The sequence below is a fragment of the Neovison vison genome, chromosome 9 (genome assembly GCF_020171115.1).
Source record: "Neovison vison isolate M4711 chromosome 9, ASM_NN_V1, whole genome shotgun sequence".
NCBI lineage: Eukaryota > Metazoa > Chordata > Mammalia > Carnivora > Mustelidae > Neogale > Neogale vison.
The window spans coordinates 98080717-98103821 of record NC_058099.1 but is presented as its reverse complement, the minus strand read 5'-3'; the positions used below and the strand labels follow the sequence as shown (position 1 = coordinate 98103821).

At 48.2% G+C, this 23105-nt stretch overlaps 1 protein-coding gene across 1 annotated transcript in view; it reads right to left on the bottom strand.

Annotated features, from left to right (window-relative positions):
- WNK2 (WNK lysine deficient protein kinase 2) overlaps nt 1–23105 on the bottom strand; it is a 113573-nt gene that overhangs the window by 40824 nt on the left and 49644 nt on the right. Inside the window, exons 11-18 of the mRNA XM_044266056.1 lie at nt 21403–21972; nt 19195–19488; nt 18665–18714; nt 17712–17880; nt 17509–17625; nt 17103–17273; nt 16813–16858; nt 16189–16308 (exon numbers count right to left, since the gene is read on the bottom strand). Coding sequence (XP_044121991.1) covers nt 16189–16308; nt 16813–16858; nt 17103–17273; nt 17509–17625; nt 17712–17880; nt 18665–18714; nt 19195–19488; nt 21403–21972 — 1537 coding nt within the window. The remainder of the gene's footprint in view (nt 1–16188; nt 16309–16812; nt 16859–17102; nt 17274–17508; nt 17626–17711; nt 17881–18664; nt 18715–19194; nt 19489–21402; nt 21973–23105) is intronic.

Here is a 23105-nt window from a genome sequence, read left to right as displayed (position 1 = left end):
ACATGCATTGAATGATTTTGATCCTTTGCAATTTACTGAGATTTGCTTTGTGTCCTTCATATAGTTAATTTAAAAATACTCTATGTGGACTTAAAAACAAATGTGTACTCTCCAGCCACTGGCTGTTCTACATATAGACCAATAATGCTACTTCTATTGTTAAAATCCATTATATCCTTACTGATTTTTGTCGTCCTGTTCTAAAGGCTGTAAAACTCACGTAACAATTCCAGATCTATTTCTTCATTTGCTTCCGCTTTTGCTTTATATATGTTAAGGCTGTGTTATTAGAGACACACAAACATGGAATTATTCTGTCTTCCTGGAGAGCTGAACTCTTCTCCATTATGACTTTGCCTTAAAGCCTATTTTGTGTGATACAAAAAGATCTTTACTAGCTTTCTTTGGTATTCGCGTGCCATGTTTTCCCCATTTCTTTACATTTAACTTTTTGTATTCTTTGATCTTAGTTTGTTATTGGTTTGTTCTCTTTTTTCACGTTGGGCAATCTTTGATATTTAGTCCATTTATATTTAATTATTGATCTATTTGGGTAAAAACTACCACCTTACCAATGATTTCCTATGTGTTGTGCACGGTCAATGTTACTTTTTCTCTCCTTCCTTGTCTTTCGTTAAGAATTCTTGGGCGCCTGGGAGGCTCACTGGGTTAGGCCGCTGCCTTCGGCTCAGGTCATGATCTCAGGGTCCTGGGATCGAGTCCCACATCGGGCTCTCTGCTCAGCAGGGAGCCTGCTTCCTCCTCTCTCTCTCTCTCTGCCTGCCTCTCTGCCTACTTGTGATCTCTGTCAAATAAATAAATAAAATCTTAAAAAAAAAAAATTCTTCCCTACTACACCCCACCATGAGTGTATGAGTGATCTACTATTTTATAATTCCCACAGGGGCATTCTAGAGACAATACACATTCTTGATTTTAGCTCTTCCCAGACAATGCAAGAACCCAGGAGCCCTGTGAGCACAATTCTCCCCTCTAGTAAATACGCCTGTATTTTCATGTATTTTAACACAACAGATATATTTCAACTCTCGGAAGACACTATGCTTTTCTACAGTCAGCATTCACTTAGATCTGCCCGTGTATCTATAACGCAAATACTTTTATGCCCTCCTGCATTTCTGACATTCCAACAGGGGTCACCGTTCTTTTGCCTAAAAATATCCCCTCCAGTATTTCTTGTAAAGGAAGTGAACAACTTCAGTCTCTCTTCTGACTTCCTGTAGGTAGGATCCTGCTGCCAGGTAGGGGGTCAAAGCTGGCACTTATTTCCTTTATCGCATGAGGGTAGCAACATTTCTCGGTCTCCTGGCAGCCCTGTATCTGCTGAGACAGGAGCCATCCAAATCACTGCTGCCCTTAGAGGCACCTGCTTTTTCCTCAAGCATTCTTTCAGTTTTGTTTGCCTCTGGTTTTCCTAACTTTCACCATAACATCCGTTAAGTGTAATTGTTTCTCCTAATTTGGAGGACTTCTTGAATTTGTGGTTAATGCCTTGCAACTCTCCACATTATTTCCTCAAAATGGACTCTGTCCCATTCTCTTCCTTTCTGGGGCACGAATTATATCATATGTTTGACTATCTCACTGCAATCCCTGTATCTTGTAGCTCTTTTCACTTTAAATATATTTTTTAAAGATTTTTTTTTTATTTGACACAGACAGTGAGAAAGGAAACACAGGCGGGGGAGAGGGAGAAGAAGAAGCAGGCTTCCCACTGAGAAAGGAGTCTGACGTGGGGCTGATCCCAGGATCCTGGGATCATGACATCAGCCAAAGGCAGATGCTTAACGACTGAGCCACCCAGGCGCCCCTACTTTAAATACTTTTTCGGAGATGCCTGGGTGGCTCAGTGGGTTAAGCCACTGCCTTTGACTCGGGTCATGATCCCAGAGTCCTGGGATCAAGTCCCGCATTGGGCTCCTTGCTCTGCGGGGAGCCTGCTTCTCTCTCTGCCTCTGCCTGCCACTCTGCCTGCTTGTGCTTGCGCGCGCTCTCTCTCTGACAACTAACTATCTAACTAACTAAATAAATAAATAATATAAATAAAATCTTTTAATAAATAAATAAATACTTTTTGAGTTACCTTTTAATTTGGTAATTCTCTCTCCAAGGGTGTACAAACCATCCAGTGGGTCTTGGTTTTAATTACTGTATCTTCTAGCTCTACAATTTCTGTTCAGTTAGGATTTTTTGTGCTTTATTTCTTTTAATATGCAAGCAAAATCCTCACCATAGTCAACATGGTTCATGAATGTTTGTTAGTGAGTGTTTGTAATCTATCCCTCCATCCCTTTCCTGCCACATCCTCCTTCGCAGACAACTACTGATCTGCTTTCCATCCCTGTAGTCTCCATTTTCTAGTCTTTCATATGGGACCGGACAACATGCACTTCTGTCTGGCTTCTTTCACTTAAAATAACTATTTTGAAAATGACCCATACTGTAGTGAACAGTTCATTTCTTTTTTACTACAGAATATTGTTATGCTGTACAGATAAACCACAATATGATTATCCGTACCTGCTGTCGGATACGTGGGCTGATTTGCGTTCTGGGCTGTTACACATCAAGTTGTTATAAACATGTGTGAAGGTTCTCTTATGGACATCTGCTCTCATTTTTGTTGGATGAGTACCTAGGAATGGAATGGCTAGATCACCAGTAAAACCATTTAGACCTGGACAATAATTTTGGGGAGATCTTCCTACTATAAATTCCATCTTTTTAATTGGTACAGGAGCATTCAGGTTAACTGTTCCATCCTGGATGAGTTTTAGCAGGTTGTGGCTTTTGTGGAATTAGCCCATTTCATCTAAGTTGTTAAATTCGTATGTGTAGGTTTGTTCATAGTATTCCATGACTATGACTCCTTGATGATTATTCTTTTATGCAGGGTCTCTGGTGACCTCTCTTTTATTCCTGATAGAGGTACTCAGAGATTCATCATAAATAGAGATTTTCTTCAAAGAACGAGTTTTTTATTTCATTGGTTTTTGTCTGTTGTTTTTCCCATTTTGAATTTCTACTTTTTAGTCCTTTCATTCTGCTTGCTTTGGATTTCTTTTTTCCTAGTTTTTAAAAATTTCTTAAGATGGACGCTTGGAAGATTGAATTGACACTACTTTTCTCATCTAACCATGTAGTGCTGTAAGATTTCCTCTACTGCTTCAACTGCGTTCCACAAATTTTCATATGTTGCATTTTCATTCTTGTTCATTTCAAAATGTTTCCAATTTTCCTTGAGATTTCTTCTTTGACTTATAGATTTGTTTATCTATTGCTGAGAGAGGAGTGTTGAAGTCTCCAACTCTAATTGTGGGTTTGTCTATGTCTCCTTTCAAAAGAAAGGAGCGCCATTGTTGAAGCTCCATTGATAGGCACCTTCAGATTTAGAACTATTGTGTCATCTTGATGAATTGACCCTTTTATGTTTTTCTTTAAACTGACATACAATATCCTGTTAGTTTCATATCATACTGATTCAATATTTTTATGTATCAAATGTCCCCTACGATAATAGTTGCCACTTGTCACAATTCTTAAAATGTTACTGACTATATTCCCTATACTGTACTTAACATCCCTATGACTTATTTATTTAAAACGGGAAGTCTGTACTTACTAATCCCCTCCCATACCTCACTCATCCCCCAGCCCCTCCCTTCTCTGGTAAACAACTTCCTGTTTCCTTTATCTATGAGTGTTTGTTTTGTTTATTTGTCCTTTTCATTTTTGTTCATTTGTTTTCAGACTTCACATATAGGTAAAGTAATATGTAATTTGTCTCAGACTTACTTCACTTAACATAGTATCCTCTAGGTTCATCTATGTCGTTGCAAATCGCAAGCTTTCTCTCTTTTTTATGACTGAGTAATATTCGTGTGTGTGTGTGTGTGTGTGTGTGTGTGTGTGTCTCACATCTCCTTTAACCATTCATCTACTGATGGATACTTAGGTTGCTTCCATATCTTGTCTATTATGAATAATACAGCAATGACGACAGGAGTTCATGTATCTCTTCAAATCGGTGTTTTCATTTTCTTTAGAGAAATACCCAGAAATGGAATTGCTGGGACATATGGCAGTTCTAATTCTTAATTTTTTGAGGAACCTCCATACTGTTTCCTATAGTAGCTGTACCAATTTTTCCCACAAGCAGTGCACAAAGTTTCCCTTTTTTCCATATCCTCACCAACACTTATTTCTTGTCCTTTTTATTCTAGCCATCCTGACAGGTGTGAGGTGGGATCTGCTTGTGGCTTTGATTTGTGGTTTCCTGGTGATGAGTGATGTTGAGCATCTTTTCATGTGTCTGTTGGCCATCTGGATGTCTTCTTTGGATAAATGTCTGTTCAATTCCTCTGCCCCTTTAATCAAGTTGTGTTTTTTATTTTAACTTGTGTAAGTTCTTTATATATTTTAGATATTAACCCCTTATCAGATATATGGTTTACAAATATCTTCTCCCAAAATGTTGCTTTTCATTTTCTTGATGGTTTCCTTTACTGTACAAAAAGCTCTTTAGTTTGATGTAATCCCATTTATTTATTTTGGTTTCTGTTGCCTTTGCCTAAGAAGGGTGGTCCAAAAAAATACTGTTAAGATCAGTATCAAACAGCTTATGGTCTGTTTTCTTCTAGCTGCTTTTGGTTTCAAGTCTTTGATCCATTTTGAATGTATTTTTGTATATGAGTAAGATAATGGCCCAGTTTAATTCTTTTGCGTGGAGCTGTCCAATTTTCCCAAAACCATTTATTGAAGTGATGGTTTTTTCCCCCCCACTTTATATTCTTGCCTCCTTTGCCATAGAATTGACCACATGTGCATGAGTTTATTTCTGGGCTTTCCAGTCTATTCCATTGATCTGTCTCTGTTTTCATGCCAGTACCATACTTCTTTTTTTATTATTACTATGGCTTTTTTAAGATTTTATTTATTTGAGACAGAAGGAGAGAGAGAGAGCACAAGCAGGGAAGAGGGTCAGAGGGAGAGGGAGAAGTGGCCTCCACACAAAGCAGGGAGCCCCACATGGGGCTCCATCCCAGGACCCCAAGATCGTGACCTGAGCCAAAGGAAGACACTTAACTGATTGAGCCACGTGGGCACCCCTGATTACTATGGCTTTGTAATATAGTTTGAAATCAGAGAGCATGATACCTCCACCTTTGTTCTTTCCTCTCTGGGTTCTTTTGGCTATCTAGGTTCTTTTGTGGTTCTGCACAAATTTTAGGACTCTTTGTTCTAGTTTTATGAAAAATGCCGTTGGTATTTTGATGAGGTTTACATCGAATCTGTAAATTGCTTTGGGTAGCATGGACATTTTAACAATATTTATTCTTCCAATCCATAAACAAGGTATATCTTTCTATTTATTCTAATTGTCAATTTCTTTTATCAATGTCATAGTTTTCAGAATACACACTTTCCCTTTCTTGGTTAAATTTATTCCTAGGTATTTCATTCTTCTTGGTGCAACTATAAATGGGATCATTTTCTCAATTTCTAATAATTCATTATTAATGTACAGAAATGCAACAGAATCGTCTATGTCAATTTTGTATCCTGTAACTTTACTGAACTCACTTACAGGCATAACTTGGAGGTACTGTGGGCTATTTCAAACTACTGCAATAAATGAGTATTGCAATAAAGAGAGAAGATTTTTTGGTTTCCCAGTGCATATAAAAGTTGTTTACACTACAGTCTGTTCAGTGTGCAGTAACAATATATTTTTCATTTTTTTTTAAAAAGGAGTATACATACCTTAACTTAAAAATATTTTATTTCTGGGGTGTGTGAGTGGCTTAGTCAGTTAAGTGTCTCTTGATTTCAGCTCTGGTCATGATCTCAGGGTCATGAAACTGAGCCCTGAGCTGGACTTTGCACTGGGTGCAGAGCCTGCCTTAAGATTCTCTCTCACCCTCTCTGTGCCAACATCCCTGCCACGGAATCACTCTCTCAAATAAAATACCTTATTTCTAAAAAATGCTAACCATTATCTGCCCTTTCAGTGAATCAAAATTATTCTTCCGGTCTTGCCTTGATGATGATGGCTGCTGCCTGATCAGGGTGATGGTGCTGAAAATTGGGGTGGTTGTGGCATTTTCTTAAAATAAGACAATGAAGTTTGCCACACCGACTCCTCCTTTCAGGAAAAATTTCTCTGTAGCATGCAGTGCTGTTTGATACCACTAAACTTCTTTCAAAATTGGAATCAGTCCTCTCAAATGCTGCCACTGCTTTATCAACTAAGTTTTTATAAAAGTCTAAGTCCTGGGGCGCCTGGGTGGCTCAGTGGGTTAAAGCCTCTGCCTTCGGCTCAGGTCATGATCCCAGGGTCCTGAGATGGAGTCCCACATCGGGCTCTCTGCTCGGTGGGGAGCCTGCTTTTGTCCCTCTCTCTGCCTGCCTCTCTGCCTACTTGCGATCTGTCTCTCTGTCAAATAAATAAATAAAATCTTTAAAAAATAAAAAATAAAATAAAATAAAATAAAATTCTAAGTCCTTTGTTGTCATTTCAACAGTCTTCATGGCATCTTCACCAGGTGTGGATTCCACCTCAAGAAACCACTTTCCTTTCTTTGCTTATCCATAGAAAGTAACTCCTCATCCTTTCAAGTTTTATTGTGAGAATGCAGTAATCCAAATACAATAATAATGAACACCTTTGAAATATTGCAAAAATTACCAAAACGTGACAGACACTACGTGAGCAAGTATCATTAGGAACATGGCACCAAAAGTCTTCCTTGACACAGGATTGTCACAGTCCTTCAGTCTGCAAAGAAATACAGCACCCGTGAAATGCAGTAAAGCACACAAGAAGATGAGGTGTGCTAGCATTAGTTGTAATAGTTTTTTTTGCTGGAGTCTTTACAGTTTTCTACATATGGCCTCAGGTCATCTGCATATAGTGATTCTTCTACTTTTTCCTTTCTAATTTGGGTGGCTTTTATTTCTTTTTCTTGCCTAACTGCTGTGACTATGACTTCTAATACTATGTTAAATACAAGTGATGAGAGTGGACATCCTTGTCTTGTTCTTGATCTTAGATAAGAAGCTTTCACCTCTTCACCACTGAGTATGGCATTACCTGAGGGTTTGTCTTATGTGCCCTTGAATCTGTTGAGGTACAATTCTTCTATACCCACTTTGTTTAGAGTTTTTATCATAAATGGATGCTGAATTGTGTCAAATGATTTTTCCTCATCTACTGATATGATTATCATTTCTTTTGTTAATGGAGCATAGCTGTGGAACCATTCTCATCTCCCTGGAATGAATCCTACTTGATTGTGGTGAATGGTTCTTATGATGTATTGCCGAATTCAGTTTGCTGTATGTGCATCAAAGGTACCGGTTTGTAATCTGCCTGTTTGTCTTTGTCTGGTTTGGTGTCAGGGTGGTGCAGGCCTCACAGGAAGAGTCTGAACGCATTTGTTCCTCTTCAACTTTATGGAATAGTTTAAAAAGGACAGGTACTAACTTTTTAAAAAATGTTTGGTAGAATTCAAGATGGAAAGATGGCAGTGGAGCAGGAGGACTCTGGGCTCACCTAATCCCATAAATAAACTAGTTATGAAATCATCCTAAATACCCCAGAAATCTGTCCAAAGACTGGCAGAACAAACATCACAATTAAAGGTAGAGGAGAGGCCACATGAAGAGGCAGGAAGCACAGAGACGGGACTCGAGAGAGAAACGGGCAGTGGCTGCAGTGGCAGGAAAGGAGCCGTGGTCGCAATGGCTGAGACGACCAGCACGAGTGAGAATGCACGTGCACGAGGGAAACAAATTCCCATAGCAACCGGCTTGGCAAGTGAGAGGAGCAACATTTCCTGAGTTCTTGCAACCAGCAGGGGCTAAAGCCCGTTGTTTTAAAAGTCAGTGGGCTTGGCTGGAAGAGAGCCCAGAGGGTGCTAAGCTGCTCTCACAGAGAAGGCAGGCGGACTAACCACAGCATGGAAGCAGGGATCTGAACAGTGGGAGGGTGTGTGCGGATCTCAGAGCACACCCCAAATAGGCATCATTCCCGGAGAGCCCATTCTAGGAACGAAGGAACTCTCCAGCGCCATTTGCCTTCCCCGCCCCTCACATAAGCATAGGGCCACCTGCAGGAACCAGTGGACCGTCACTACCTAACTTGCTTACACCAAGCCCCACTCTCGACCACGCACCAGAGAAAATGCACTTCCTAGTTACACCTGCCTCAGTCCCACTACGGTGGACTCCCTCCCCCAGAAGACTGGCCCGATCCCCTGCCCACACCGCATCTCCCAACTTGGGAGCTCTGCAGGGCCTCTTCCGGCAACAGTGGAGGCAAGTGTCCTTTCACAAGCAGACAAGAGCACATCTAATTAAAACACTCCACATTCAGGCCAGGGACCAAACACTGCCCACAGCAGACAAAGAGAACCTCTGAAGTTGACTGGGCTGAAAAATAAAGCAGCCAGGACACAACAGCACAGCCCACACAACATACACAGGAGATACTCCCTGAGGTGCCAGACCCTGGGGAGGAGAGGACATTGCACTGCAGGCCACTACAGGACCTCTTCTTCATAAAGCCATTATCCTCAAGAAGAGGAGACATGGCTGACTTGCCTAACACACAGAAAGAGGCGCACAGATGTAGACAAAATAGTAAGACAGAGGAATTTACCCCAAATCAAAGAACAGGACAAGACCACAGACGGAGACATAAGTGAAACAGATACGAGTGACGTGCTTGAGGGAGTCTTTAAAGCAGTGATCAGAAGGTTACTCAGTGGCCTCGAGAAAAGAATAGAGGACATGACTGAGATCCTCAACAGAGATAACAAGTAACACAGGAGCCAAAAGGGTTCCATAAACAAAAACATCTGAGAAACATACTTGATGGGATGAATAGCAGGCTGGAAGAAGCAGAATGAATTAATGACCTAGAAGACAAAATAATGAAAGGTAATCAAGCCGAACAAAGGAGAGAAAAAAGAATTATGGAAAACGAGAACAGACTTACGGAATTCAGTGACTCAACAAATGTAAGAACATTTGTATTATATGAATCTCACAAGAGGAAGGGCCTCTTCCTGTGGGGGGCACAAATTTATTTGAAGAAATAATAGTTGAAAACTTCCCTAATCTGGGGAAGGAAACAGACATCCATATCCAGGAGGCAAGGAGAACTCACATCAAAATCAACAAAAACAGATCCACACCAAGACATATTGTAATTAAAATGGCAAAACATAGTGATAAAGAAAAAAATATTAAAAGCAGTGAGACAAAGAAGACAGTTACAGACAAGGGAAACTGCATAAGCTATCAGGGGATTTTTCAGCAGAAACTTTGCAGGCCAGAACGGAATGACATGATATATTCAAAGTACTACATGGGGAAAATCTGCAACCAAGAACACTCTAGGGGTGCCTGGGTGGCTCAGCTGTTAAGCATCTGCCTTTGGCTCAGGTCGTGATCTCAGTGTCCTGAGATCAAGCCTGCTTTGGGCTCCCTGCTCAACAGGAAGCCCGCTTCTCCCTCTCCCACTCCCCCTGCTTGTTATTCCCTTCCTCGCTGTCTCTCTCTCTCTCTGTGTCAAATAAATAAATAAAATCTTTTTTAAAAAATATTATTTATTTGACAGGCAGAGATTACAAGTAGGCAGAGAGGCAGGCAAAGAGAAAGAAGAGGAAGCAGGCTCCCTGCTGAGCAGAGAGCTCGATGCGGGACTCGATCCCAGGACCCTGGGATCATGACCTGAGCCGAAGGCAGAGGCTTTAACCCACTGAGCCACCCAGGCGCCCCTAAATAAATAAAATCTTAAAAAAAAAGAAAAAGAATACTCTATCTGGCAAGGTTATCATTCATAACAAAAGAAGAGATAAAAAGCCTCCCAAACAAAAGCTAAAGGAATTCATGACCACTAAGCCAGCCCTGCAAGAAATATTAAAGGGGAATCTTTAAGTAGAAAGAAGACCAAGAGTGACAGTATTAAGGTAGGAAACACAAAAGCAGTAAATATGAGTATTTCTGTAAAAATGCAGTCAAGGAACTCATAAAATGGAAGGATGTAGAGTATGACGCCATATATCTAAAATGTGGAGAGGAGAGTAAAGAACGGGCCCAAACTTAAACGATCATTGACAATACAGACTGCTGTAGGCAGAAGATATTACATGCAAACCTAATGGTAACCCTATGTAAAAAATGACTAATAAATATGCCAAGCATAGAAAGAAATACAAATATATCACTAAAGAAACCAGCAAACCATCAAAGAAAAAAAGACAAAGGGTCAGAGAAAATCTTCAGAAATGACAAAACAATAAAATGGCAATGAATATATATCAATAGTTACTTTGAATGTAAAAGGACTAAATGCTCCAATCAAAAGACAAGAGGTGACAGAATGGATAAAAACAAAAAACAAAAAAAGCAAAAAGTGCCAAGACCCAGCTATATATACTGCCTACAAAAGACTCATTTCAGACCTAAAGACACCTGCAGATTGAAAATGAGGGGATGGAGAAACATTTATCCTGTTAATGGATGTTAAAAGCAAGCTGAAGCAACAGTACTTACCTTGAACAAGATAGACTTTAAAACAAAGACTGCAACAAGAAACAAAGAGGGATGCTATATAATAATAAAGAGGACACTCCAACAAGATACGACGATTGTAAATATTTATGCATCCATCATAGGAGCACCCAAACACAGAGAAAAGTTAAAAGCAAACATAAAGGAACTCATTGCTAATAACACAATAATAGTAGGGGACTTTAACACCCCACTTATATCAGTGGACAGTTCATCAAAACAAAAGAATCAACAAGGTAAACATTGGCTTTGAGTGACATACTGGACAAGATGAACATAACAGATGCATAGAGAACATTCCATCCTAAAACAGAATACACTTTCAAGTGAAAATGGAACATTCTCCAGAATATATCACATATTAGGCCACAAAACAAGTCTCAACAAATTCAGAAACATCAAAGTCATACCATGCACCTTTTCCAACCACAATACTATGAAACTAGAAGTCGACCACAAGGAAAAACAAAACAAAACAAAATACAAAAACAGAAAGACCACAAACACATGGAGGTTAAATTACATGCTATGACACAATGAATGGGTCAACCAAGAAATAAAAGAGGAAATTTTAAAGTGGATAAAAACAAATGAAAATGGAAACAACACTTCAAAACCTTAGGGATGTCACAAAAGTGGTTCCAAGAGGGAAGTATATAGCAATACAGGCTGACCTCAGGAAAGAAATTCTTAAATAGACAATCTAACCATATACCTAAAGGAGCTAGAAGAAAAAACCTAAAACCAGCAAAAGGGAGGAAATAATAACAATTGGAGCAGAAATAAATGATACAGAAAATAAAAAATAGAACAGGTCAATGAAACAAGTATCTGTTCTTTGAAAAAAAATCAAAATTGATAAACCTGTAGCCAAACTACTCAAGGAAAAAAAGGATTCAAATAAATAAACCCCAAATGAGAGAAGAGTAGTAACAACCAACACCACAGAAAAAAACAAGTATAAAAGAATATTATGAAAAACTGTATGTCAACAAATTAGACAACCTAGAAGAAATGGATAAATTCCTAGAAAAATAACCTTCCACAACTGACTCAGGAAGAAACAGAAAATTTTAACAGACAGATTACCAGCAAAGAATTTCAATCAGTAATCAAAAAATTCCCAAAAAACAGAAGTCCCAACAACAAAAGCCCAGGACCAGGTAGTTGCACAGGTGAATTTTATCAAACATTTAAAGAAGAGTTGATACCTATTCTTCTCAAACTATTCTAAAAACTAGAAGAGGAAGGGAAACTTCCATATTCATTCCATGAGGCCAGCATTATCCTGATACCAAAGCCAGAAAAAGACAACACTAAAACAAAAATAAAAACTATTGGCCAGTATCCCTGATGAACACAGATCCAAAAATCCTCAACCAAATAAATACTAGCAAACTGAATCCAACAGTACATTTTTTTTAAAAAATCATTCACCATGATCAAGTGGGATTTATTCCTGGGCTGCAAGTTGGTTCGATATTGGGAAATCAATCTACATGATACATCACACATCAGTAAGAGAAAGAGTAGGAACCATATGATCATTTCAGTAGATGCAGAAAAAGCACGAGACTAAGCACTATATCCAGTCATCATAAAAACCTTCAACAAAATAAAGTTTGGAAGGAACATACCTCAACATAATAAAGGCCATATATGAAAAATCTGCAGCCTGGGCACCTGGGTGTTTCAGTTGGTTAAGCGTCCACCTCCTGGTTTTAGCTCAGGTTATGATTTCAGGGTCGTGAGATTGAGCCCTACCTTGGACTCTACAGTCAGCAGGGAATCTGCTTGAGATTCTCTCTCTCTCTCTCTCTCTCCCTGCCCCCCACCCCTCTCTAAAATAAATAAATGTTTTTAAAAAAGGAAAAGAAAAATCTACAGCCAACATCATCCTCAACAGAGAAAAACTGAAAGCCTTTCCCCTAAGGTCAGGAATAAAACAAGGATCTCCAATGTCACCACTTTTATTCAGCACAGTAATGGAAATCCTAACCATAGCAATCAGACAAGAAAAGGGAATAAAATGTATCCAAATCAGCAAGTCTTTCCACAGTCTACTTACAGTCAGTATTTTACCACTTCAGTCGGAATAGTAGAAATACTTTCAGCTTCGAAGGCACTTCACCCTCTCCTACCATAGTTTCTTTATTCTGTTTACATACATTAAAAGCTCCATCAGACAATATTATAATTTTTTGTTACCAGCATCAAACCTGTTTTGAAGAACTCAAGAAGAGAAGTCTATCACTTTCGTCTAGATATTTACCATTTCTGTTCTTCTTCCTGCAGTCCTTGTGTTCCAAGTGTCTCTTCTGCTATCATTTCCCTTCTGTCTGAAGATCTTTACCAATTCTTTTAGAGCACAAATTCTACAAATTATAGAACAAATTCTGTTTTTGTTAAACTAGGAATTTTTCTTCAGATTCATTCCTGAGGAATATTTTCTCTGAAAACAGATTTCTGAGTTGATAGGTTTTTTTTCCTTCAATGCTTCAGAAATGCTGTGCCACTTGCTTCTGGACTACATGGTTTCTGGTGAGAAATCTGCAGTCATTTAACCACTGTTTCCCTCCAGGCCCTGCATCCTTTTCCTCTGGCTGCTTTCACCACTTTTTATCTTTATTTCTCAGCAGTTTATTGATGTGTCCAGGTATGGATTTTTTGGGGTTTGTACCTTTTAAGGATTCATTCCACTCCTTCAATCTACAGGTTTGTCTTTCACCAAACTTGGGAAGTTTTCCATATTATTTCCTCATATTTTTTCAGCATTGCACTCTTTCTCTTTTGCTTCTGTTGACACAAATGTTAGATCTCCATGGCTGTTCCACAGGCCGTGAAGCTCTGTTCATTTTTTTCTAAGTTCTGATTAGTTCAGGTATCTTAGTTTTCAGTTTTCAAGTTTCCATGTCTCTCCTCTTTGTATCCCATGTCTTCACAGGTACTTTCCACTTTACATTTGTTTTAACAATGTTTGTAACTGCTTGCTGAGGCATATTTACTATAGTTTCTTTAAATTCTTTGTGGGATCTTCCCAACATCTATTTTATCTTGCTATTGCCAAGTGTTGGGTGTATTTTTCCAATGCAAGTTGGCATTTTTATGGTTTCTCATTTGATAAGTATTTGGATTGCACTGGTTAGATCAGATTGGATTGGATTTTAAATACTATGAGACACTCAGTCTCTTTACATCCTGTGGTGATTGGCTAATATTGTTCCTTTAGCAAGTAGCTGACCTACTTGGGTTTAAGCTGCGAGTTACAACTCATCTTCTGTGGCTATAGCGTCAGTTTGGTTTCCAGTGCCTGTGCTGTTCTAATCCGACCTGAAATGTGTGTAGCTCTCAGGGGCCAATCTAGCCATCAACTCAGTTCTCAGCTTCTTATATGCTAATTAGAATCAGATCCATACATCCACAGGTCAGGGGTGAACCCAGGAGTTCATCAACAACTTTATGGGGTTACTTTCCCAAGCTCCTCCTTTTTCATGATCTCCCTGACCCGTGGGACTCCCCTTTCCAACTCCCTAGAGAGAACCATCCACTTCCACAACTGAGCAGAGCCAAGTGGCTGAACAGAAAGGGAAAAAAAGCTATGGATTTTGGTTCTGTACCCTTTGAGCCCTGGCTCCCCCCAGCAGAGAGAAAGGGCTCTCCCCTATCACTGTGTTGGCGCCTGTTGCTGCTGCTACCGCCCAGAACTGTCTGTGGGCTTGGGCACAAGGGAAGGGGCAAAGAAAACAGCGAGGGACCTAAGCTCCGAGCTTCAGGAGCTCCTTCTTCTTCCTGCTCTGCAAGCTGAAACTAGCAGACGTCTCCTGGAGCTTCCCTGTCTGCACCCAGCACTCACTCCCAGGCTTCATACTGCCCTGACCTCGGGCCAGGAGGCACCGAAGTTGGAAATGCTAAGCTCACCACTAGCCCAGGAATCCCTGGCATTCTGGCACACTTCCCCATCCTCCTGTTGCTACTTACTTCCCAAGTCTCAGAGAGCTGAGCCCTGCCCGGGGCCCGGCGCATAGCTAGGCTCAGTAAGTGAAGGGCTGGGGTGCTGTGCACACTCTGTCTTGCCCAGGACCAGGATTCTCAGTCTAGTTATTTTTTATTACGAGTCAAATAGTGTGTTCATAAACCTGTACAACTGTGAGGTCCGAGCGGTGCTGTCTTCCTGCAGGAAGGACCGGAGTGCTCCTGCCTGGGCACACAGAACTGCCCTAAGATCACCCCAAAGCAGGCATCTCTCTGCCTGTCCTGTCCCTCTGCCAGCAGGACTCCACCCCTTTTCTCTGGGCTGCTGAACTGCAGAAGCTTCAGTACTCAGCCTCTCGGTCACCCTACAGGAACAGGAGCTGCCCCCAGAGGAACAGAACTAGCATCGGGCTCCCTCGCATCCTGGTCTCCATCCCACCCTGGGCCCCGACCTGATCTGCACGGTCTTGAGACGCTCAAATACCTTGAAGCCGACGATCTTTATGATTCATCCCGCTTCTCGGGTCACCCTCAGTGAACGATTCACCCAAATGAACAGATCTGCCATCCTTGGAAGTAGCTAACTCCCCACCCCCGCCATTTTTTTTTTTTTTAAATAAACAGATTCCCAAAAGTTTCTTGAGATCAGTGCACAGAAGGAGGAACTAGGGCTTACCTTGGGCACGTCCCGTGAATCCCTGCCGCACACCGAAAATCAGCTTTATGTCTAGAAGGGTCTTTCTCCTCTCAGTTAACCGTGTGTGTGCGTTAAAGTCAAGACGTAGCAGCTGAGTGCGCTCTTACTGCAAACGGAGCCTCTGCAGACGGTGCTGCTGCCCCCCGATCCTTCACCCAGGTTGGACCTGACCCTTTATCTGAGGTCACCAGACCTGTTCTGGGCTCCGCTGGGATTTTCTTACTAGGGTGGCCCTTTCCCCATAGAAAAAACCTCTAAAAGCATGACAGCAGTCATGGGAAACACACAATACGAAATGAAAAATGATTCACAAGTATTTTTCACAAATGTGCCACAAAGTTAGGTCAAGTTACATAATTGGCAACTTTTTCCTGCCAGCTTATAGGGAATTAAACCCAGAATCTGTTCAAGCGACTATTTTCAGCCTCCCAAGGGACCAAAGAATCAGGATTTAAGCGACAGCCCCAAGGGCAAGCTTGCTAGCGTCTGTGCACACGGGGGCACATCATTATCGGGCACATTTCCTCAGGGACCTGCTAAAATCAGAGTGTTGGCACTGAAAGGGACTTTCCCACCCCACCCTCCAGAGCAAGTGGAGCCTGAAGGATCAGGTCGCTGCAGGTGGGTCACACAGCGGGAAGGAGCGAGATGTGGGAGCCACACGCCCGCACCAGTGACAGGCAGCGGGGCCTCTCCCAGCGCACCTGAGCAGCCCGGGTGGGCCGCCTGCACCAGGAAGGTAAGGACTGGCTCAAGCCGAGCGCCACCCTGACGGGGCTCAGCGGGTGGAAAACCAGGCTACGGATGCAGACGTGATGGGGTCCACAGGCTACTCTGGGCTGCAGGGTGACTGGGCTGGGGGCGCCAGCATCCCAAGTTCCTGGGGAGAAAGGCTTGAAACTTCCAGCTGCTCCTACCTTGGCTGGCTTCTGGCTGCACGGAGCTCGGAGGAAGGGGGGGTGAGGATTCCGGGGCCTCCGCCGCTGGGTGCTCAGCCACGGGGCAGATGATAAACCACCTCTTCCCGGTGTGCAGGACTACGGAGCGGGACCAAAACAGCAGGAGAGACCAGTGAATTTCTCCCATGGCCAATGGGACCCCTCACCATCGGCACCAGACCTGTCTGGGGAACTCAAGTCAGTTGTGGGGGGTGGGGCATGTGCAGCCCACTCGGGCTACTGGCAGCCTGGGGCTCACACAACACCCCAAACATGAGCTGAGCTCCTGGGATGCCTGCGGTGCCGTCGGCAAAGGGGTGACAGCAGCCGGGGCAACAGGAGGCAGCGGGGAGTCCCCGGCATGCTCGGCCCCACAGCGCCAGACCCAGCCCCTCACAGCGGCCCTCCCCACACCTGGGGAGATGCTCACCCCATAGTGCAGCAACCCCCGCCCCCCCAAACTGTGTGACGGCCAGACCCCTTTACGACACGCGCAGCGGGGTCTGACAGAATGCCTACTAAGAGACACGGGAAGAAAGGGGATGGAAATGCCTCCTCCACGGTGGGTCTGGCGGGCAGGCAGGGCCCGGAAGGCACACGTACCGTTCTGCTGATACACAGGGGCGTTTGCTTGGGACTGGCGGCTCTCCTGGTGGAGGAAAAGGGTCAGAAGTCAGCAGACCACGTGAAACAAGGACGTGCTGCCAAACACACTGTGGCCTCGAAACCCCCGAGGGGCCTCTGAAGCTCAGACGTTTCCATGAACTGAAGGCGCTCACCCCCCCCCCACCCCTGGCCGCCTCACCTGACAGTGCGTGACCCGCAGCCGCCTCCGGCAGGCCCGGGGCATCAGCCAGCCCTGGCCCTTTTGGGACCCCACACCCAGGACTCACCTCCCCGGTACCCAGGCCGCAGGTGCTGAGGTGCGGTGGGCTCATCCCCGGGTCGGAGCCACGGTCAATGTCTGTGTCCTCACTGAGCATGTCCTCTGCCTTGTCCATGACGTCTTTCATCTGTTCAATGAACGTCTCCCGCTCGGCCTGCAGGATGAAGTCGTGCTCCACCTGCAACAGACAGGCAGTCCTGCTGGGGGACGCGCCACGCGCAGGGGCAGGCACCGGGTCGTCCCTGACGGGTCTGCCTCGTGTGTGCTCCGCACTCGGCCCGAGGAGGAAGCCCCAGCCGGGGGGGCCGGCTCTGCAGAGAGCCAGGGGCCGGGGGCCGGGGCAGGCCGGCAGCCGCGTGCCCCACGGACCGGGGGAGACGGCCTTGCTGACCCAGGAAGCCACCCAGCCTCACCATGTAGGTGGCGATCTCATCGGGTGCGTCCCCATCCAGGTCAAACTTGAATGTCACCATCTTGTGGTTGTGTGTCTCCAGCTGGCACTCCACCATCTTGTCGCCCGTGTTGCACACCTACGGGACACTCAGGTGGTGAGACCGGGAGCGGGCCGCGTCCGGGGAGCCCTACGCCTGCGGGCCCTCCCTGCCGGGCCACTCACGTTCAGGATGGTCAGCCGGGGGCGGCTGGCTCTCTCCTGGCGGGAGCGCGCGCGCGTCGACCGGCGGTGATGTTTCCGGGCGGCCTTGCCTTCCAGCCTCCCCCCGCCGAACGCACCCTCACAGCTGTCACTCATCTCTCTGCCAGAGGTGACATCAGAACCTCCGTAGCTGTGTGAAAACCGAGAATGTGACAGCAACCTGCAGACCAGCCTCACGTGGGAAGCTTGGTTTTTCAGGAAACAGCCAGAAAACCTGGAGGGCCCGGAGCCAGCCCTGACCCCACCTTCAGGGCCCCATACCCCTGCTGTTCTGTCTTGGGTGGCACTGGGGTCAAGGGAACTCAAGCACTGTCTGACCTGGGACCTTTGGCCTGAATCCTGACCAGTGACACAAGCCCCACGGGCTCACAGCAAATGACAAAATCAGGAAAAATACTCCCCTGTGCCTCAGTTTCCCCATCTGTGTAACCGCAATGAAAACTCAACAACCCCCTGGGACTACTACAGGGTTGAGAAGGATTTGCACAGAATTTGGTGCTAGTGCACTGGGAAACACAGCCATTTCCTACATCTAATCCCTCCCCGGCTGACATGTTCTGTGACCAGGAGAGGACAGGTGGCCAGCAGCCATGGTGCTGGGGGTCTGCAGGGTTGGGCCATACTCTGCCCTGCTCTCCCAGCCTCCCCGGGCCCCCAGGCCTGCTGACTCTTTGTCCACTGCCTCTCCCTTCTAGAACATCCTGGTCACCACAAAGAGGCACCAGGACTCAGGACACAGAGGGAGCTCATGACAGCCAGACCCCAGAGGACCAAGTCAGGCTTGGAAATGCGTCTAGAGGGCCTGACTCATGAAGAGAAGACGGGTGGGGTCTGTGTGAGGTCGCAGTGGGTGGGCTGAGCAGACTGTGAGCCTGTGGCCACCTCCACTGTCCCCAGGGGCCAATAGCCGTTACCTCTCACAGCTCTGCGGGGGGCCGGGCTGCTTGTCCTGGGAGGCCTGCTCCTGCAACAGAACCGTAGATGGGACGACGGGTCACCATGGCACAGCGGCACCCAGCCTCCTGTCCCCCTCACACAGCTGCTGTCCCCAGCCCAGAAAGCCAACCACACGAGGCAGGCATAAGGGTTTTCATCTCGTGCAGGTCCTAAAAGTCGAAATCCTCCCCTCTTCTTGGCCAGTATGCTACCCCACTTTGATCTTCCCCGTGGGGAGCACACAGGGCCAGGGACACTTGCCACAGGCCTTCCACTGCCCCCAAGGGAAGGCCCTGCAAATCCACGTGTAAACACCGTGGTCTCCAGCCAGATGCCTTCAAGGAAAGGTTAACGTGTGAGACAGAAGAGAACAGTTACAACAGCCGTCCCAGGGCACACGCTTCTGCCTTCCTGAGTGTACTGTGGCTTTTAGAGCTGTGACGTCACCACACAGGGGGCCACTAGGGTCAGGTGTCAGGGGCTGAGCCCGGAGGGCAGGGGCACACACCTCTGGCGCTGGCTCCACCGTTAGCTGCACAGCTGGGCAAGGGCTGGCAATCCCGGGCCCGGAGGGCGGCGGTGGCTGGGTAGCAGGTGGCAGGAGTGGCGCGGTCTGGACGGGCAGGCTCTGAGGTGCCACCACCACTGCAGGGGCCAGGGAGCTGGGGAGCTGAGGCAACTCAGGAACAGCAGGCGGCAACACTTCTGGCAAAGGTGGGGAGAGGACGGTGGCCGGCACAGGCGCCATGGGGACCTGGGCGGTGACATCAGCAGCATATGGAGGCGGGTGGCCAAGTAGGATCTGGAGGCACAGGGACAGGGATGCAAGTCGGAGGGCCAGCCACGCCTGTGCCAAGGGTCCTGGACCAAGGCGGGCGAGCACACCAGCTGTCCCGCTCCAGTCCACGCACAGCCTGAGCGTGTAGCTACACGGACTCAGCAGAAACCCTCAGGTCCCTATCTGCATACAAGCAAACCTAAAACCACGCTTCGTTAATGAACCCGTAGCTGAGGCCAGCTGGGACTCTACAGCTGGCATGTACCTAGCACCAAATATGGCTCTCCGCTGCCACCTGAGGGGCTTGACCCCCACGCTGCATCCTTTCCCAGCCCTGTCAGCCACATAGGAGAGGGACCGGGGACCTCGGCCATCCGTGGGTTGGCTCCTCACAGTCCCTTCTGTGAAAGCTCCTGGTGGGATGGTTGAGACAGGCGGCAGGCGGGTCCCCGCGTGGATGAGCGGGAGCCTCCATCCAGCCCCAGCTCCGGGACAAGGTCAGGATTGGGAAGGTCTGCTGTCGGCCCTGCTGCGGGGGACCGCTCAGCACCAGGGCGCCACAGCCCGGCAGCCTGCCTGCCCTGGAAGGACCCCCAGCTGCCGTGTTCAGGGGCATCTGCTCTCAGCATAGGGAAGCCCGTGAGGCGGCCGGCCCAGTGTGTCAATAAGCCACAGATGGTGGGGAGGCCGCCAGGCCTGACCAACAACGTCTGAGCACACCACGCCTCCTCCAGCCGCTGCCTGGGCAAGCGACCCTGTGCACCTAACCCAGGCTAGCCCGAGTGACAGACCTGGCATGTGCTTGTGCAGCCCCGTGCCAGACTGCGGCGCCCCCTCATACCTGGTCGTCAACCCAGACGACCCCTCCCTTCACCAAGTACCAATCCCTTCCGGAACAGACGCTGAGCGTCAGCAGCCCAGAGAGCCCGTGTGCTCTCGGCACAGGAGTCTTGTTCCAGACCAGATCCAGAAGGATCAGCGCAGAATGACACCCGGAACCTCCACATGCTCTGGGGACGGCTCTCCACCATGAAGCCTCAAGGCAGCTACTGGTCCCACCACACAGGAGAGCAGTCCAAGCTCGGAAGGCCACGGGCTTACTGCTTGCACACAGTGGCTGAGGCTTAGAGCCAGGTGGGGGCCCCCCAAGTAAGAGGCCTTAGGAACCAGGCTGCAAGGTTCAAGGGGCCCCAGGTGAGAGGCCCCCAGGAAACAGGGTGCAAGGTGGGGGACCCTAGGTGAGAGGCCCTACAAAACAGGGTGCAAGGTAGGGGGGCCCCAAGTGAGAGGCCCCGGGTAACAGGCTGCAAGGTGGGGGATGGGGCCAGGTGGGATGGCCCCCACTCAAGCTCTTCTCCATACACGAGATTGGGAAACAGCCCTGGAGCTCGAAACCATGCACGGGCTTACAGGTGTGTGGAGCCCTGGGGAGGCCTGCCCATCCAGCAGGGCCTGGGACCCTCGTCCCGTCACTGTCAGCATGACAAGCAGCCCAAAGTCCCACCCGACCCTGGACATCATCCTTGCCTGCTCTGTGCCCCACAGAGCCCGGTCGGCCTCACTGCCTGGCTGCAGAGCCCACACCGGAGCAGACAACACCATGCCGAGGCCGCCAGAGCGCCCCCCCCGCCGAGGGAGGGCCGGTGCCGCAATGCCCAGCACAGCCGGGCATGCCCCCCACCATGGCCAGGCACCCCCCGCCACCAAGAGCGGCTGCAACTGACCCTCGGATGGGCCCGATGGCGGAATCCTTAGTCATGCCCGTTCCCACAGCTCTGGAGGAGGCCAACCCCCAACACACTCCAGAGAAGCTACAGCCGAGGACCACAGCCGCCTACTCTCCCCACCCCCTGCCCCCTGGATCTCACGCCTTAGACTTAGATGCCAGAGACATCTCCCGGCACCCAGAGGGCAGGCCCGACACGGCAGCTGGTTTACCTGGCTTCCCGCCCCACTGGCCGGAGCAGCCTGCTCAGGAGGGCGGACGAGGCCAGGCTGGTGGGGCTGTGGCAGGGTGGGGGGCGCCGGCTGTGGAGGGGCGGCCCGCACGGTCTGCGCCACGTGGAGGGGAGACGGTGGGATGTCGCTGGGCACCATCTGCGGGAAGGCCGCCGGGTACACGGGCTGGGCCGGGAGCTGGGCCACGGCGGCAGGGTGAATGGACAGGGCGGCCACACCCTGCGGGGCCACGGCCAGCAGAGGGATAGCAGTGGCGGTGGCAGCCACGTTTGGCACAATGGTCCGGCACGGCACCGCCACTGGCGCCCCAGCGGGGTGGGGCAGCTTGACGGCCTGCAGAGGCAGGGCTGGCGACGCGGGCAGGGGGGCAGCGGCCGCGCCGAGCGGGAGGCTGGGCAGGATGACGGCGGGAGAGAAATACTGCGAGGGGGCGGGCACGGTGGGCCCGCTGGCGGCCGGCAGGTCGGGGAGAGCTGCGGGGAGGCTGTCGATGGAGGCCAGGGGCGCGACGGGGGGCGCAACGGGGGGCCCCACAGGAAGCGGAGGCACCTGAAAGACACGGGAACGCCTCAGCATCACCGGGGCTCCGTCCCACCCTGGCACACCCACGCTGCCGGAAGGAACCGGACCACAGACCCGGTTCAAACAGGACCTTGCAGAGCCCCCCCAATGCCACAGAAGGGCCACGACGGTGCCGTCCGCCCTGTGCCGACGGGTAGCTACCATGACAGCCAGTGGCTGAAGCCCAAAGGGTCAGAGCAGGGAGCAGCAGCTCCACAGCTGTGGCATGTTTTCATTCGGGGAAGCCGGGACCGTCCGAGTCTCCAGACTGGCCCCAAAGATCCAAACACACACACACACACACAGACCAAATCCTGTGACGGGCTGTGTCAGGGTAAGCATGGCCTTGAGCCCCCATGCGTGCAGGCCATGCCCCCATGCTGCGGGGCCTGGGGAGCGGGCCTCTCCCACAGTGGAGCTCTGGAACCTTCCGTGCCTGGTCTTCCATCCTGGAGACCCCCAGCATCTGATTCCTGGAGGGAGCATGTCTGACATTCCAGAGTCTCCAGTTATCCTCTTTAACCCCTTCTGGTGGCCAGCGCGTGAGCGTCCTCACGCGACGCACGCCTTTGCACAATTACAAATCAGCCACGGTCCATGAGCCAACGTCTGTGTACCGGAGAGCAAGCAGGGACTCAGCGAGACAGTGAACACAACCCGACGTGGCTGTGATGGGGCGAGGCCCGATGATAGGAAGCTTCTGGGTGGCGTCCACCAACTTCAGGACACTCACATCTCCTACACGAGGTGGCACGTTGCGGCTGTGTCCTGCCAGCACCCACAGTCGGAAGGACCCAGGAGGTGAAAGCCGTGGATGGCGTCAGCCTGGGAGACGGCTTCTGGGTACCATCTAGTGTCACCCGTCACCCGAAGCCACAGACATCCCAGGAGGACAGTCAGCATGGCTTGGCGGACGCCGGGACAGACGGTGGCCGTAGCGCCGTGCTCCTCCCTGGCCCTGATCCTGGACCAAACCTCTCCCTGACCTGGACATCCCCGGGAGATGCCAAGGGCAGGTGGACACAGCCACCCCGTCCCCAGGGAGCGGTCCTGACCCACAAGCCCAGGAGCATCTGCAGCCCAGAGGCCGGAGAGGGACCAGCCAGACGGGAGACGCGAGG